This window comes from Spermophilus citellus (assembly GCF_964194105.1).
Source record: "Spermophilus citellus genome assembly, chromosome: 1".
NCBI classification, from domain to species: domain Eukaryota; kingdom Metazoa; phylum Chordata; class Mammalia; order Rodentia; family Sciuridae; genus Spermophilus; species Spermophilus citellus.
This window is the reverse complement of record NC_138182.1, coordinates 3,896,506-3,915,165: the sequence shown is the minus strand read 5'-3', so window position 1 is coordinate 3,915,165 and position 18,660 is coordinate 3,896,506. Positions and strand designations below refer to the sequence as shown.

The 18,660-nt window shown below is 45.7% G+C and overlaps 1 protein-coding gene across 1 annotated transcript in view; it reads left to right on the top strand.

Moving 5' to 3' along the window:
- The window catches only part of MYO16 (myosin XVI), a 539,332-nt gene that overhangs the window by 418,652 nt on the left and 102,020 nt on the right, over nt 1–18,660 (top strand). Inside the window, exons 25-27 of the mRNA XM_081300676.1 lie at nt 3,252–3,427; nt 5,640–5,720; nt 6,184–6,389. Of these exons, the coding sequence (XP_081156802.1) occupies nt 3,252–3,427; nt 5,640–5,720; nt 6,184–6,389 (463 nt within the window). The remainder of the gene's footprint in view (nt 1–3,251; nt 3,428–5,639; nt 5,721–6,183; nt 6,390–18,660) is intronic.

Sequence of the window (18,660 nt, the reverse complement as noted above, 5' to 3'; positions counted from 1 at the left end):
TATATGTGTGTACGTGTATTTATAGATAGATAGATAGATAGATAGATAGATAGATAGATAGATAGATAGATGGATGATAGATTTATCAGTTCCTTCTACTTAGTGGGCATTAATACTCTACATATATATTGAATTTTATTCTATACTATATAAAAACAATGTATTAAATTCATATATATTCCAATCGTATACGTATGCGTATATATATGATTCTGTCTCCTCTAGTAGTTATTTTCTTAGTGGCATTTCTGCAGTGATTCACATTTTTCTAGTGACCCCTTTAGTGAATGTAAGCTCAGCTTCTTTTGTGCTTTAAGGTGCTCTGGAAGCAAAAGAGCATTTGTCTCTCCTGGGACAGGAAGATGCCTTTCATGAAGTACTTAGGTGCCTCTGAGCTGGAGATCAGATGTCCATGTCACTTCTGGTCTCAGGACACATCTGCCTCAGGTTGCAGCAGCATGGTTGTATCAGAGTCTTCCCGGGGCAGGGGTCACTCTGCTGGCCTCTCAGAACATGCGCTCATTGGGAGTTGTCTTAGCAGAGACCAATGTTGAAGCATGGACTGGGGATGGTATCATGATCAAAGGAGGAATTGCAGTAATTGATCTGACCTGTTATCACTGGAAATGTCTTGCTCCTAGTATGCAGTTACCTGCACTTTTATTTATAATGCCGTTTCCTTTGGGTCTTGTCTTTTAGCAAAGATCTAATATATAGCATGTTTTAGAAGTTGGCACAATGCTTTTTTTTAATTTCATGGTGATATATCATACTACCTATCAATATACATAGATTATATGAAAGGGGGTCAGGCAAACAGTGTGGTCCATGTTTATGTCTGGTGTTTTCAGTTTTATTTAAGGCTGTTATCCTTCAGTTGGAAGATAATGTGTTGCAGTTTTTGTGTGGGCCCACACACATTTAGACTTGCTCTACATATGAGTGACAATTGCTTTGTTATTGTTTACGAGGGTCATGGTACATACTTGTTGTTTGTTTATTTTGAAGTGGTTTCAAACTTAAAGACAAGTTATAAAGTCAGTACAGAAAACTCCCGGTTTCTTCAGATCAGGGTTTCAGGGCCTTCTTTCCTTCCCTCCCTCCATCTCCCTCCCTCCCCCCTCCCTCCTCCATGTGTGTATTTTCAGAACCACTTGAGAACAAGTCACTCATCTGCTAATGTCTACATGTCAATGCACATTCCAAAATGAGGACATTGTCTTACTTGAACTCAGTAAATTATCAGAATATTGATCATTGATACAGTGCTGACATCTAATCCAGAGCTCAGATAAAGCATTGGCAATTGTCCCATTAATGTCTTTTATAGCGATTTCCCACAGTTCAGGGTCATTTCACTTCCATCTTTAATCTTGCACATTTCCATGTTTTCCTTTGTTTTCCATGACATTGTTTTCAGAAATTAAATATCAGTTATCTCATGCAGTGTTCCTCAATTTGGGGATATTTGAGTTTTACTTATAGCAGAATCAAGCTGAGCATTTTTGCCAGGAACCCCTCAGAGGTGGTATATGCATCCTCAGTGCACCAGAGTCAGCGACCACCATAAATGTCCCTGAAGCTGCGATGCGCAACTGCTTTGATACGGTGGTGTCTGCCAGCCTCTCAGTTTCCAGAGTTGCTGGTTCCTCTTTGGCATTGATGAGTGACCTGGGGGGAAGCACTTGGAGACCGTGCGAATGTTCTGTTCCATCAACCTCTCCCAGCTGGATTTGCAGGCATCTGTCATGCTTGCTTGAATCAGTTATTCCTCTTACAGTTGCAGAACGCATTCCCCCACCAACAGTGGCCTTCTGCTATGACACTCCATGTCTCCTACTTCACTGGCTCCTTTGCTTATATGACCGGGTGGACTCAGGTGTTCTTATTTTATTCAGTGAGCCCTATACCACTACATCATTATTTTGATGCTAAAATTCTTCAAGGCTTGGCCTGTTAGAACACCTTCAGGCCAGCTCCGGTGTCCTTTTGACAGGTTCCCGTGACTTTTTTAGTGTTCCTCATATCTGGTCTTCCAAGACAGTGTCAGATCTAGAATCAGCCTATTTGGTCTTTGGGAAGTATGGAATTGAGGAACACTGTGGTCTGGGGCCTGGGTGAGCTCACTGCTTCTGTAGTGTCTTTGATTTTAGGTATTTTCAGACCTCACCATTTAAGAGACGGACATAGATAATATTTATATATGCAGCTGTGCATTAAAAACAGTGGCTTTCTCCCATAATTTGAAGCCAACACCATAGGGTCCCTTCCCACTCCTGCCTCTGTAATTACGTCCCCCTTCTTTGACCACTCTCCCGTTTCCCTGCTTGTTTATTAATGTGACTTTTCACTGAAGGTGACACAGATTTAGATTCTATCTGCCTTATTTTGCACCTGGGCAAGCAAAACCCCTGAGTGTGGGAAGGGTGGCAACTAAACTACTTCACTGTTACACGCTCTCCCTGCCCGGTGGGCTGAGCATGCTCTTAAGTGATTGATGCATGTGATTTCACATTTCAAGCCTTGCAATTACCGCCAAGGTACTGTCATCATCCTTTGATAAAGAGGGAAACTTAGGCTCCAAAAGCTGTCTACACACAGAAAACCAACCCCAAGAGTGCTCCCTCTTGTCTTTACCAGCCATTCACATTGTTTTCAAATTGCTGTTGAAATGTGTGATCCAGACTCCACTCGTTCCACCTCCTCTTCTCCCTGAGATGTCCAGATAGGAACGTGGACCTAGAATTACATAGAGTCTGAAATGTATCAGCTCACTTTGACCCTGGCATCTTGACTGAATTCAGCAAAAGGGGTTCTCTCTCCCCTTCTTTAGCCTAACAACAGGTGCAGCCAGGTGAGGCTCTGAAATGGTCTACTGCCCAAGGTGCTGCTTTCCTGGAGTAGGAGGGGATGTTCTGACCAGAACCAGATGTCTTCCTAAGTTGGCCAGCTGCACCAAAGCCCCTCAGGTCTCAGCTGGACTGTGCCCATAACCAGGAGGCAGTGCCAGGCAGAGAGCCAAGGGCCAGGAGCTCAGGTGGAGAACGAGGGGTCAGAACACCTGGCCCAGGGCAGCTAGGGTCAGGGAATGAGACAGGACCGTTGGGGGGAAGGGGCAGACCTGTAGCACCTTTTACATCTCAGCACAGAATGCTTTAGTGGTTAAAGTACTTTTATAAGGAATAAATTTAACGTTCAAGTAAATAATGATTTTAGCAGCACTTAACAACGTCCATTTACTTATTTCCTAGCTAGTGAAAATGTCGTGATCAATCATTTGTTCCAGTCGAAATTGTCACCAACGGGATCCCTCCTATCTTCATATCCTTCCTTTAAATTCCGAGGACATAAATCTGCCCTGCTCCATAAGAAAACGACAGCTTCCTCAATTGTTGGAGAGAACAAGAATTATCTTGAGCTTAGCACGGTAGGCACCTCTGTGATTCTTGTTTATTTGCTTCTAGGTTGCTTGGATATTTTCTTTGTTTAAAAAAAAATCATAATTTTGTACAATCATGTAAAGAAACTTATATTTAATAGAAAGAATTAAAGGAAAGGATACCCACCAGAACTGTCCAAGAGAGGGGACGTTACAGGAAAGTGCAGTGTGGTGACGAATCAGTTGTCTGTGTGACATCTCATTTGCATTTCATCTGCCTTCCTTTTGGATGAATGGGGACTGAAGTGGGGGCAGTAGGCTCTGAGGGTACATACTTACCTACCTTATCATTTCTGAGGTTTGGGGTTTCTGAACCATGAATATTTGCTTCTCTTGTAGACATAGAGCATTTTTTATCTTAAAATATTTTTATTGTTTATTTGTAGATTTTTACCTTAGTTTTTGTTATGCTAATTTGAACATTTGTTCCACATGAATGTGAATGTCCATATAACCTAAAGGTTCTAATTCTAGAAGAGAACTAAAATCTCTGTGAAGAGTTATTTCAAACTGATAAGGAAATGTTTGAAGCATGTTCGGCTTCATACGAATACAGCGCCAGACTGCATTCACGTTATTTTGCTTGTGTCTACCAAAAGAATAGAAGAGGAGGCGTAGAGTTGGGAAAGCATTCAGGACAATCAATTTTAGAAATGCAGTTGTTGCAGCCTGCTGGAATGTGTCTTAGTTTTCCAATTAAAATAAAGGCCTAATTGAATCAACTCTTTCAGTAGAGTGGTGGGGAATGTGAGTGTGTTTAGCTAGCAGGGCCTAGAATTATCGACCCTTTGATGTACTTGTCCAGAGCGAGAAGAGCACAGGAAGTCCCTCTCACTGCATACAAAATGGCATCTTTTACACTAAAAGACAAAGGGTTGTCCTTTAGAAGCACCATCCTCATTCCCGCCGCTCTTCTGCACCTTCTGGACCTTCCTTTCTCCATCCTCCTGCAAATCGAGAGCAAGTGATCAGCACTCGGCTGAACTGTCCTCCGTTATTAGATATTATCAAGCATCGTGAGGCTGAGAAGGATGGCAGAGGGGAGGAGATTGCAGCGGCTCCTCCACACAGAATGGGAACCTGAGCACTCCTGCTCAGGGATGGAGATTTGTCTGTCTGACTGCCTTGTGTGTTCCACCCCTCACTTCCCTAGCCGTCCCCTTTTTAATGCCCTGGTCCTGCAATCCACCCCTGCAGCCAGGAGGACGGCTTTGACCTGCGTTGCCTGTGCACTGCATTGGTAGGAGACACCTTGCAGTGGGGCCAGTCCCTGCACAGTGCGTTCCCTTTTTGGTTATAGTCAGTCCTCCTGCTCCGAGGTCATCATAATGGGGAAAGGAGCTACTGTCATTGCAGTAGCACCAGGCTCAGAGGATTCTGCATCAGGAGTCCTTCTTGTGGTTTGGAGAGAAGTGGCTTTCCATCAATCCGTGTGTTGGTCTGGGTCTGTGTGGTGCTGTGGATGAGGCCGTGCACTAGTGGCGAGGTTTCTTTTAACCCCTGCTGGAATCTGACTATCTACCTCCCGCCCTTGGCCTCATTTCCACTGATCGTTTTGTGTCTCTATTATCTTCACTACATGGGATTGTTTTTCTTTTGAGAACGTGTGTGTAATTACTTATTGAAGAAAACAATCTATTATCATTTTTCACAGACTTATTAATCTCATTTATTAAGAGAGAGGGTCGGGGAGAGAAAGAGGAAAGGAAGGAATGAGCACAAGTGTCCAGCCCATACCCACATGCAGTGCTGCTTATATTTTAAATTTCAGGAAGCACACTAACACTTGTGGAAGCATCTGCTCCTTATAACCTGAAATCTCCTTCATCCCCAGAGAATGATAAATGCAAAGGACTTGTAATGACCAGAACAGTGCAGGTAGGTGATTGGGATCTGTGTGTGTTCTCAAATGCAGATGGGCATGGATGATGGTGGGCCTGATTGACAGCCTTGCCCTTGAAAGGCCAGAAGCTGGGGCTCTGTTTGACCTGCAGGTGCCATTCATCGAGTTACAGGAACATTACAGAAAGATCGTCTGGTCCTGGTTTTTATAATCTGTTTTATACCTTTGCCTGTGGATCTACATGGATGCAAACCTTAGTTTCTATTTTTTCCTTCCAAACTGAAATTTAGTAATTAAAATCTGAGCAAAGCTCACCCTTTCCCTGTCTTTTCCTCCCTCTTTCTTTTCTCATTACAGATATTAAAAAAGAAAGGAGCGTCTACATTTCGGCAAAGACTGGAGCGCAGCGATCCCACCAGCACAGCGTCACAGCTCAGGGTCAGTAAAAATGCCAAGGGCCTAGTGAGTCTGTGTCAGCCGCACCAGGGTCACATGGAATTCTTTTTCATTTCTGAAAACTTGAATACCTTCAGGGAAAAGTAAATACACACACACACACACACACACGTACACACACAGTAAGTAAATATGTGATATACAATAGAGTCAGATTGGAGATAAAGATCCGTATTTAAAAAACAAAAACAAAAAAAAAGCTGGATTTAGTGACATATGCCTGTAATCCCAGCAACTCTGGAGGCTAAGGCAAGAGGATCACAAGTCAAGGCCAGCCTCAGCAACTTAGCAGGTATCTATACAAAATTAAAAAATAAAAGGACTGGGGATGTGGCTCTGTGTTAACGTGCCCTGGGTTCAATCCCCAGTACGAAAACCAACAAAAGCGCTCAGAGTTTCCAGCCAGGTTCTCTGGGTGAATCAGCTGGTCTTTCTTTTCCTGTAGAAATCCCTGGCAGATATTACCGGGAAGCTCCAGCACTGCACCCCGCATGTCGTTCACTGCATCAAACCCAATAACTCGCAGCTGCCAGACGTGTTTGATCACTTCTACGTGTCGGCTCAGCTGCAGTACCTGGGCGTCCTGGAGCTGGTGAAGATCTTCAGGTTTGGGTACCCCGTGCGCCTTTCCTTCGCGGATTTCCTGTCGAGGTAAATCCCTTGCCCGCTTTGCCTGCTCTTAGCACTGCATGTAGCCGGGCGGAGACTTGCCTACCTTTTCGGCTTTGCCTTCGACGCGTATTTTCTTCTCTTGAGGACGGGGATGCCATGAAACGCACTGGCAGAGCCTTTGTCAAAAGGTACCAGACTCTGCTGGGGACACTTTGGAAACCACCTTCACGTTCCCTTAAACATGTGGCTTTCCCTGGATTTAAAGAGTTATGGAGTTAGGACATCTAGGGTCTCTGTGACGATTAGTTAAAAGTAGAAACAGACGTCTGTGGTGATTTCCTCCTTTTCATCCGTGAACAAAACGCCCTTTAGATCAGGGTTAGCCAGCACTCCTGGTCACACCCACTCACCTCTGGTTTTTGGAAATGCCGTTTTGTTGGAGCATAGCAGCTGATATTTATTTACTTATTGTTTGTAGCCACTTTTGCACTACAGTGGGTAAGAGGGACAGTATGCCATAGTGTAGACTATGAAATAACTGTGACCTGGCCCTTCAGAAAAGAAGTTTGTTGGCCCTTCTTGTAGATAGAAGCATCCCCCACACAGACAGGGCGCTGCGCCCTAGGAGCATCTCCAGGGGTGTGGCCACATCTCCAGGGTGGCCCTGCTCTACAGTAGCTTCACCTGGGCAAGTTGCAAGCAGTGCCTGAACCACCCCCACCCATAACCTACCCAGCCGAGTATATGTTCATATGTGTTTTCATTTTATCAGAAACATTAGTCTGGCTTTAATCAAATTGATAATATTCACTAATAAAGCCAAATTTAGAGAATTAGTTGGTGAGTACTAACTTGGTTTCTAAGTCTTTGCTGGCGGGCACTGTGCTGGTCCAGGTCTCCAGTGTCTGCGCTGCTGTGTCTGCTCGCTGAGGTTGAGGAGTGCGGCTGACGAGATACGGGGTACACATACAGAGAGAGGCCCTGGGTACTTTAGCAGTCGTCTGTGGACAGAATGCTGCAGAAGCACAGGAAGGAGCGTTTGGGATTGATTTGGCTTTCATGTGAGGCTGTGGACCATGGCACCATGTGCAGGTCACAGTGTGTGGCTGGGTGACTTATGGCCGTGGATGCCATCTTGCTCCCCCCATTCAGATGCCGCAGCCCAGCCCTCTGGGACTGTTGGAAGTGAATGAGGTTAAACAGGGCCATGAAAGTGTGGCCCTGACCTTCCAGGATTCATGTCCTCATAATAAGAGACACAAAGAACGTGTCACCCTGTCTGTGCCCCTCTCCCTTCTTGTCGTCTGAGAGACAAGAAAGCGGGAGGCCATCTGCAAGCTGAGAAGAGGCCCTCCCCAGGAACAGAATCGCTGGACTTCTCAGCTCCCCAAACTGGGAGAAATACATTCTGTGGTTTACACCTCCCAGTCGATGAGATTTTGCTGTGGCAGCCCAGGCCATGTGTCTGAACGTTGGTTTGTAAGGTATCAAAAGTTGCAGAAGCTGGACTGGTTATCTTGGAACTGTGTTTGTGTGACTTGCTGATTCTTGAGCCAATGGAAGAAAATGAGCTGACCTGCCCATGCCCTGCTTTTAAAACCCATCACACCTCTGCTTTTCTCCATTATTCAGTAGCATTTATTTGCTATCAAGGTTCACTCAGGTGCTTTCCCTGTTGGAAGACCTATAAAATGGCACATCTTCATTTCAGAGAGATGTGTCTCTTCTCTGAGCTTCAGCACAGCCTTGGGTAGGACATGGGACATGTGACAGCATTAGAGAGGTGCCCATCCTAACCACTAGGTGGGGGGTAGTGAGCTGCAGCCCAGGGCCCAATCTGGCCTGCCACCTGCTTCCTATGACCTCAGAGCCCAGAAGTTTTTTTAAATAATGGTTACACTTTAAATGATTACTTAAGTAGTATTTAAAGTCCTCAGTTTTAGCTTTTGGCATGAAAGTCTAAAGTGCTGACACCTTGGCCCTTTACATAAAAAGTTCGCTCCCCTCTGTGCTGGACCGTAAGAGGCATGCGTGGCCTCCAGCAGAAGGCTGGTCACCCTCTGCACTTCTGCATCCACTATTTGGAGGAGTCTGCTCTTTTCCTCCATCTCAGTGACTTTCTCTCGTGTAGGGCTGAGTCCTTAAGTGCTGAGATCCTTCACTGAAGGGGGGCGAAGCCATCTCTCACCGTGTATTCCACAGAACCAAAGGACCTGGATCTGTGGCTCTCAGCAGCGAAGGCTAATTTCTCTCCTCACTGTGTTTGACAGTGGCTCAGAAGTAGCACGGCTTGGCCTGAGTCAGTGCTGGTCTTAGTCTGTGCTTCAGATGGGTCTAAGGCCCAGCCTGGAGTGAGGACATGCTGCTGCGGAGCCAGAGGGAAAAGAGGGATGGGGAACCGGCTTATGAATCCTGCTGACGTGGCGCCTGTCATTCTCTGCTCTTCCCTGATTAGTCCCAAGACCACAGGGTGGAGAAGGAGCCCCGTGTCTGTTGCTGTCAGAGCACCCCAAAACTTAGTGACATCAAACAGGATTTTTTTTTCCATATTCCAGGGGTAAGTGGGACTGGTGGGGCAGGTCTTAGGTGACGTCTTTCTGCAGCTGCACGAGAGGCTGGAGGTGGTCCACCTGACTGGCTCACGGGCGTCTTCACCCAGTTGTCTGGTGTCTCTGTGTCCCCCATGGCCCTCCTCTCTAGCAGATTAGTCTGGACTTCCTACTTTGGCTCAAGGTCTCAAGGGACAGGAAAGGAAGGTTTACAGTCCTCCTAAAAGCTAGGGCTGGAGCTGCTATAGCAAACTCTCCCTGGATTCCATTGGTTGAAGTTCCAGACGAGCGCTTTTCAATGGGAAGGAGGCCATTGGCAGCAGTGGGGGCGGGGGCCCCACCATGAGCTAGCACACCCTTCCTGACACGGGGAGAACCTGAGCAGGCCACCCGTGCTGGGACTTTCCAGTAAATGGGTAGTTCAATATGGAAAACTATGTGTGTTTTTTTTTTTTTTCAAATTACAGAAGTGAAGTAAAGAATCATATGAGGTCATGCTGAAAAAAAAGTGATTTTGAGAAGTTTGTTTAATACCCTTTCATTAATCCATTTTTTTCCCAATTGGCTAATCCACTTATGTGCCATATTTTCTTTCCTACCCTTCCATCCCCCCATACTCCCCTCTCCTCCCCTCCTGCCTCCTCTCCTCTTCTCTCAGTTTCCGTCTGCCTGTAGGATTAGGAGGGAAGTTCTGGAGTGTGACTCTAGATCCTCTGTGGTGAGCTCCTGAGCTCATGCTCATGGCTCATCTGAGGGTTTATTTATGGTCAGCAGGGAGAGTAAGATACATCACTGAATGGAGGGGTTACTGTTTAATGAGGTGAACATATTTGGAAAGGACAGAGGACTTGTCCAGTAAAGGGAGCAGGGTGTTTGGAATTTTGCTTGGCATGGGGAGGAACCCTGAGCTATGTTTGGGGGTTGTTGCTGGATGAAGCTCCACTTAGAAATATTCTGAATCACTGAGCTGTGTAAATGACACAGCTCTTGCTGAAAGGCCGCACTGAAAGAACATAGCCCTGGCATTAAATTGGGTGTGGGGCGAGAGGAAGACAAACTTGTATTTATTGGATTGAAGCTTGTGGGCAGCGGCTGCCCCATGAAGAAGACACCCTCCAGAGTGGGCACCTGAGCTGAACCTTCTACAAGTCCCCCGTGTTATGTGTTGATCAGGTCAGGAGATATTACATCTTCTAAAAGCCTTCACTGGCAAAGGATGGATGTTCTTCAAGGTACCTTTGCCAGATCTAACTGTATTCTTTCTGCTGAAACTGCTCTGCAGGAATGGATGGATGTGTGGGGTTTAATGAAGCCGGGAAGAAAGAGGGCTTACGACTTTTCAGTGAGTGTAAGATATGTAAAGAAGCTTACCTAACAGGTTCTCCAAGTCATCTCAGTGTGGACATGACTCAGCGCATCTCTCTTTATAATTTGTTATACTGCTCCGTGGATTATGGATCAGATGTCCCCCCACAGTGTACTTTAAGGATTTGCAATTTTTCTTTTTTCTTTCTTTTTTTTTTTTTTGCAAACAGGGAGAACTGCAGACTCACAGGATATGTGAGCTGTGACGTACCTGCTCAGCCTGGCCTTAGGCAGACAGTGTGTAGGCCTGGTGTGAAGGAGTGGGAGAGGCAGGGCCCAGCATCGGCATAGCCGCAGGTGGCTGGGTTTCCCAACGGGCAGCCAACCTGTGTTGTAGGCCAACTCGCCTCCTTTCTGATAGAAGTGGGGACCAAAACTCTTTATAAATGGGACAGGGAGGTGACTGGAGCCTGCTTTTGTGGTCTGACTCAGGTTCTTGTTTTCACTATTCTGAGTTTTTAGGTCTCCATGACAGTACCACTCATTCATCCTCCTCTCTTCAGTATATATTCATTCACTTCTCTTTGTTCTCTTATTTTATTGAGTCAGGAAGTCAGTATGACTTGGGAGTCCCCCTCAGCTGTAGCATCGTGGTCAAGATCCCTGGTGCCAAGGGTATCTACCCATGGTGGGTCAGCTCTAAAGTCCTCATTCATCCTTCTGTTCCTGATAGGACCCTTTAAGGTGACCACTGGCACACAGCTATCAACTGTTGTATAAATGATAACGGCCACATCTTTGATTATTTTTTCCCTAAATGATACTTATCGATGTGTACGAGACACTGGGTACTAGGCCGAGCTCTTTACCAGTGATATCTCATTCAATCCTCGTTGTGCCTCTGTGGGTTCTGTTGGTCCCTGCACTCCTGTTGTGTAACTGAGAAAACTGAGGTTCCAAGGAGTTAAGTGCTGGTCCAAAGCCTCACACCTCATCCTGAGAGGTTTCCTCACCTCACAGCGTACAATCCTGGTTCTGATGCTGACCTCATTCCATTAGTTGCTCTTCCAACAGCTGAGCTATTTCTTGGTGCTTGATTGCCATTAGGATCCACAGGCAATGGCCCAGACCTGCCAGAGCAGCACTATGACGTCAGAGAGGGAATGAAGTTTCTGGAGATTTATAAAGTTCAGGAGTGGTCCTTGGACTCTGGATCATCTTTGCTCTGTTGATTTGAAAACAGTCCAGTGATTCTGTTGAGTATCTTGGACTGCAGCCAATCCCACACTCCTCACCTGCCATCTTGCAGACTCTTTGAACCGCAGCAGGACAGCTGGTGATGGAGTGAGGCTGGACGCCTAATGATCTCTGGAAAACTAGTTCAAAGAAGTCTAAGGAGAGTGCTGTTTAAAAAGGAGACTGCTCTTTTCACTTAAAATATTTGAAAAATAAGAATAAAAAGTCTTTCATAGCTGGATGCAGTAGCACACACCTGTAATTTTAATTACTGGGGAGGCTGAGACAGGAGGATCATAAGTTCAGGGCCAGCCTGGGCAATTTAAAATAAAACAAAAAATAGGAAAGGGTGGAGGTGTAGCTCAGTGGTAGAGAACCCCTGGGTCAATCCCCAGTACCACACAAAAAGTCTTTCATAACTTCCTAATAACCTTGGGAACAAATTCCCAAAGCTGACCAGCCCAAATTATTTAAAATGAATCCCCTGAGCAAGCATTCAGTATGATGCAAATGAAACCAGAGTGCTTATTGCTATTCCAGTAAATTAGAAAGCTATTTGCAACATGAGTTCAACATTTTGACAATTGCATTGTATTTTTAATGCAATAGTAAGGTCCATAAAAAACTAAATCACAGAATTCTGAATCTTGAGCTTGTAAAAGTAGAAGAAAACAACTTTTTTTTTTTCAATCAGTATGTTCACAAGCAGCTGAGAATACTGTTTCTTTTCCCTGAAGACACTAATTAGATTAGACCACCTCACCTTCCCTCAGGAAGCAGGAATGGTGAGGAAGTGGTGCAGATGGCCCTGCAGTTCCCTTCCCGAGAAGTGTCCTTGCCTAATCCTGCATTTTCTGCCTTCTGGAACCACTGGACTCACCCTGGGGACCCCAAGCAGCTGGGGTGTCTGTGTCCTGGTGGGCATCCGCAGTCTGTCTTCCCTTCCCTCTTGAGAATACCCACTGCTTCATGGTGCAGCCCCCTGAGACCACTGTTGGGCAGCAGAGGCTCACTGGCCCAGGAGGCCTCACTGGTTGCTGTCATCCCCTATTCAAGGCTCTGAATGCGTTCTACTTCCAATACCAGGCCTCACCTAACTCACTCATTGCTCAGCATGGCTGGCTCCTGAGATGTCCTGCACCATAACAGAGGAAGATCTTCAGATACAATAAAGGAGCGATTCTCATAATAAAATCCAGTGGCCTTGATAGCCTGCGTATTTGACTGTAAATCTTCTTCCATGATTAAGTTCCCAGTGACAAATCAAAGTTCAGAGATTAATGCTCCTTACAAATTAGAAGTCCAGAGATAATTCAATTCCAAAGGACTTGAAATCCCAAATGCGATTATGGCGCCTTTATGACTTTTAAAGTCTAATGTTCTATATGCATAGGTTAAATAGTCATCTCCTCCTCATCCTTTCCATGTTCTCACTTTGCTTAGTTGTAGCTGAAGGTGTCCAGATGTCTAGGTGTAGCTGGGGCCTCCAGCACTGTGGTTTGTGCTCTCAGTCCCTGTGTTCCTGTGCGTGGCCTGCCATATCAAAGTACTGCAGACGGGGTGGTCTACACGAGAGACAGACGTTTTCTCATGGTTGATGTCTGGCAGGGACTCTCCTGGGTTGCAGATGACTGCTTTTGAATATGTCCCCACGTGACCTGGTGGCCATTCCTTGGTGCGTGCCTGGGGCAGGGAGGAGGGCCTTGGAGAGGCAAGAGCAGACTATCTCTCTGTCATCCCTTCTTGTAAACCCACTGATTCTATTAGATGGGGCCCCACGCTAACAATCTCATTTAATCTTAGTTGCCTCTCAAGGGCTTCACCTCCAAACACTGGGAATCAGGACTTCAATGTATAAGTTTTAGAGGTCCACAGATATTCAGACCAGAGCAGTCTTTCAGGGCCTCACATTCTGTGTTAATTCAGTGCAGTCTCTCGGGATCTTCATGCAGAAAGTCCAATGAATAAATGATAGATATAATAATTCATGCACTAATCTCATACCCACTACATTTAGAAATTGGTTCCTATTCTCTGGTGCAGTGTACTACCAGCAGGGCTATTCCAAGACACTTTGTGTTTACTCTAATATTTTACATTACCAAAGACAGGTGAACATATGGTATATTGACCAAGTCAGGCATGTTCTATAGTGAGACGGGGGTTGTTAATAACTATGCAGGAACACGGGTATAAACTCGGACTCTCCCTGGCAAACCAGGACATATTGTCCCCCTGATGATGCTCTTTACCCTGCTCCCTCTTATAAGTTTCATCTTGCTGATTTACCAGGATTGCTCCTCTGCCCTTTCCAGTGGACTGCAGCTCTGTTAAGGAGGATTGGCAGTGTGGTGCTGCCTGGCACATCGCAGGTGGCCCGCAGGTTCCTGGCTGGATGAACTAGGTGTGAGTGGCCAATGTTGAAGTTTTCTGTACTGTTTCATAGTTGAACTCTAAATGTTGAGCGCAAGAAGCTATGTTTATTAAAGTTCCGTGCCAAGCATGTTCATATGTCGTGAAAATAGTTGCTGTCATTATCTTATGAGTTAAGAATGTTTGATTCAGCTAGGCTTAAATATTTGCTCTTAGGGTGGCCAAAGAGACTTCAGTATGACACAGTGATCCCATGGAGCTCCATAACATTCTCACTCCCAAAACACATTCTAGATCCTTCTCTGAGATTTCTCATCATGTGGTAACCATACAACAATGCATAGACTTGTGCCTTTATTTTACATTGAAAGGAGGCTCCATTTTATGTTTCTCGATTTTTAAATGCTTAATTAGCTGAAGGCATTCTCTGAAATATTCTGAAGGTAGAGGGTCATTTTAAGTGGCAGAAATATTTTTAAGAATAAAACATTGAATCACAGTAGATAGACACTGTATCGATGGTCTCCTCTTCAGTGGAGAAGCTATTTTTAACTAAGGAAGATTCACATAGCTGACCCACTTTTCAGTATTTCTACAAAGTACAGAACCTTCTTCATCTCCATTTTATTCACCTCTGTCTTATAAATTTGAGAACTTACTTTGTGGCAACCTAATTAGTAAATATTTAGATTATATGAAAGATGCTCACTTTTAGAGGCATTTAATTTTGGAATAAAAATTATTAGTTTTTAGTCAAGAAATTCACAGTTTTAAGCAAAACCACATCATTTACTAAGTAATAAAAATGGTAATGAAAACATAGTTTTAAAGTGTAGACTAATGATCTTGTAACTATCTCCCCACTTATAACTAAAAATATGTATTTCTGTTAGGACCTCAACTACTCTATCTATAGTTTTCAGAACTTGGAGAACTTCAATTAGAAATGAACCTTTAGCATATTACAAAAAAAATTAAATTTGAAGAAGGAAGAAGGCTTTTAAAGAGTGACGTGAAATTTTTCATTGTTTGTAGTGAGGCAATCAACAGAATAGAAAGACTGATGCAACCATGTCTACCACTGAGGACTGGCTAGAGAGCTAGGGAGCTCAGCAGGGTGACATTGCTCCAGCTCCAACCACCGTGACACTAAAAATCAAAGCCCCATGGACTAACAAGAGCACCCGATGTGGCTCACAGTCATTTTCTCTCTGTTTTGAAGAAACTTCTATAAGACCTCTGCAAGGCTAAGAAATAGAAGTAATCATTATACACTACAGCTAATTAATTAACTATGATTTAACAATACAATAGAACAAGAAAGTTAAGCCTATATGTTTTTCAGTAATGAGCCACTGTTTATTCAAAAATGACTTTATAGGCAGCTGGGCACAGTGGCACTCACTTGTAATCCCAGCAGCTCTGGAGGCTGAGGCAAGAGGATCACAGGTCAAAGCCAGCCTCAGCAACAGCGAGGCGCTAAGCAACTCAGTGAGACCCTGTCTCTAAATAAAATCCAAAATAGGGCTGGGGATGTGGCTCAGTGGTCAAGTGTCCCTGAGTTCAATTCTGGGTACCAAAAAACAAAACAAAACCCGCAGTGACTTTATAGAATACCAGGAAGAGACTTGTAAAAGGAGGTCATTGCAGAAGCTACTTAAAAATTGACTGGTCCTGCATTTGGGGCCGTGAACAGAGGACAGTCCAGGGTTATGCCCCACACCCAGTGCCATTTGGCAGTGGCTCAGCACCGGCTCATCCTCCACATGGCTCAACAGCTCAGAGCTCCAGGACTTGCTCTCTCTCACCCTGCAGTGATCCTTGCTCCCCTGACAGCCTCTATGCTCTGAGAAGAGGAAATGCGCTCCCTCAGTACCCTTCCCATTCTCCTCTGGGGCCCCCTGTGTTCATGTGTCCCTTCCCCATCTCTTGGCTTTCTCTTTTACACTCTCTGAGAGAGTTCCTGTCATGGCTTCCTCAGAGAAAGCAGAAGGGGAGTCTTCCCCTTCAGCTGTCAGGGAGTAGAAGAGACTGAGAGTGGAGGCTGCGTGTGCTCTTCTGTGTCCACGTCGAGCTGGTCACGGTCTGAGCCATCGGTCTTCTCGTCTGTGGTTTTACTCTGTATTTCACTGTCACTAACGGTGTCCTGGATCTTTCCAGGCGCTGGTTGCCAGCACAGGTCTTCTGTGGTGAGCTTTCTGTTCAAACATCCTGCTTCATTAACACTGTCCTGGGTTGACTTCTAAGAGCTCGCTATGTATCCTGGAGACACATCTGCAGTAGTTATTTACTTGGCGAATGTTTCCTCCAGGAGCGCGTCCTGTCTTCTGCATTGTGGAGCAGATCGAGTGGAGTCACCATCAGTTCTTTTCAGTGTTCGGTAGACTTTGCCAGTGGACCCTTTCAGCTATGGACAGTTCTTATTGGGAAGGTCTTTAAAGACGAATCCAATGTAGTCATGTGCTCCAAGAGTCCGCATGCTATTCCGGCATGGTTGTCTTGGCAGGTTGTGGTTTTGCAGATCTGATCATTTCATCTAAGTTCTCGAGTTTGTCCTGAGTACTTCCTTGCCCTTTTAATGTCTGTGGGGTGGGCAGCGATATCCTGTCTTTTGCTCCTGAAATTGACAGTTGTGTTTTCTCTCTTCTTTGCCTGTCTTGCTAGAGTTTTAATCAGTGTATTTATTTATTCAAAAAAACAGCTTTTGATATCATTATCTCATTTTCTGCTCAAGTTATTATTTAAATCATTGTCGCAGCTCTTTATACTTCTTTCCCTCTTCTTGTTTCAGGCTTACTTAATTTTGCATTTTTTTTTTCCAGTCTTAAGGTGCAAGTTTAACTTAGCAATGGGAACGCTTTCTTCTGTTCTAAGGTAAGCATTCAATGCAGTTCTCCCCCATCTGATGAAGCAGCACAGAGCAGTGGTGAGTTCACCGTCCTCCCCTGTGTCCTGGGCCCTGGAACCAGGAGCTTCGGCAATGGCCCAGAATGGGCGTTGGTGCAAACAGAAACGGGGAGGAGAGGCTTCTAGTTCAGGCTCAGGGGCAGGACATGAAGCTCCCCCAGGAAGTGCCCTGTGGGCTCTTTCCTCCCCTCTCTAGCCCCACCCCAAGCAGTGCTGTAGCAGAGGGCCCCAGCCACCTAGCCCTCCCTAACAGGATGTGGTCCTAGGGCACGGCAGCCCCGTTGCTGTCCCCTTCCTCTGTCTGCCTTCAGCATGGCCGCAGATGTAGATGCAGCCAGGGTGAGTCCCAGTGGAGAAGAGGAGCCCCAGGGGTCTGGCAGAAGGACAGGAGCAGGAAACGTGCAGCCAGCCTGGGAGGCAGGAGAAGTGCTGGGAAGTGACTCTGGTTTTTTATGGACTTGCAGGCTCCCTCCTTATGCAGGGGATGCATCTCATATCATTCCACTTCCTTTTTTCCCCCCAGTTTATTGTTAAAGACTATTTTTTAGGGCAGTTGTGGGTTCACAGCAAAATTGAGCTGAAGGTGCAAAGATTCCCACAGAGCTGAGTGCCCTGCATTCACAGCCCCTACCATCAAGGTCACCCACGAAAGTGACAGGCATGTCACAATCCACACCAGCATGGACTCAGCACCACCCAGGGTCCTGGGCTGCATGAGAGTCCCCCTCGGAGTCTTCAGTCTCACCTTTGGGTTTGAAAGACTTTTCTAAGAAGTAAGGAAGGCAGTTTAGCCTGACGTGTCTCCTTCTAGTAGTTTGTGATGCTGCTCCTGTGCCTTGTGCTATTTCTGAGAAGAAATTGGCTGTCATCCTTGGCAGGGTTCTTCTGTATACAAGACACCTTTGGTTTCTGTGTGCTTTAAAGATTCTCTTGATTTCTGAGCATTTTGCCGGGGTGCATGGAGCTGGTCCTCGTCATGATTCTTGGGCGTGGCCTTCCTCGGGTCCTTGGATATTGGAGTCTGCAGCTCTTATCAGGTTGGGGAAATTTCACATGGATGATTTGTAGAATGTTTTCTCTGCTCTTCTCTGTCACTTCTCCTTTGGAAACCACACTTTCCCACATAGCAGGCCCTTGAAGTCACCCCACAGGGTGCCAAAGCTCTGTTCATCGCTTTGGGTATTATTCCTCTAGTTTTAATTACCGACTTCAGGTTCACTGATCTTTTCTTCTACAAAATCTGGCTTCTGATAACCCAATTCAGTGATAGCTTTGGTTTCAGTTATTACAGTTTTTTTTCAACTTCAATTTGGATTTTTAATAAGTTCTCCGGGTCCTTAAGGTGTTCTGTCTTCCAGTGTCTGTTAGTTGACTAATTTGATGAGCCATGTCTTCTGAGCCAGTGCTGATGGATCGTTTTATCTAGGTTATAGATGGTATTTTCCACTTGCTTGCCTGCTCACTTGGGGCTGGCCACCAGCCATCGTGAGTCGTGGTCTGTCGGGTGGTATGTGCGTTTGCTTTTCTGTGGGTGCTCTGGAGGTGGGTCAGCGACACCACATGCTGTCTGGCTAACAGAGCAGCACTCCTGCCTTCCTTGTCTCTTCGCCCTGACACTAGTTCCCTCTAATCCATCTGGGTGGTTCTTTTCCTGGACTTATTCACCTTCATGGGCTGATCTGCTCACGACTGCTCTGGGGTTCTCTAATTCTCTCTCTGATCCTCTGCCCTGGAAGCTCCATCTATCTACCATGGCACCCTCCCCTCCCAATACCAAGCCTCCAGCTCACACCTCGGGCCCATTTGGGCTTCCTCTCTCTGTGCTGAAGTCTGGGGATTCCCCAGGAAGTGCACTGGGGCAGGATCCAGCTGATGTGCCCACACTCTGACCCTTAGGGTGGCTGCCTTCACCACCTGTGGTCTTCTGTCCTGAGAAGCCC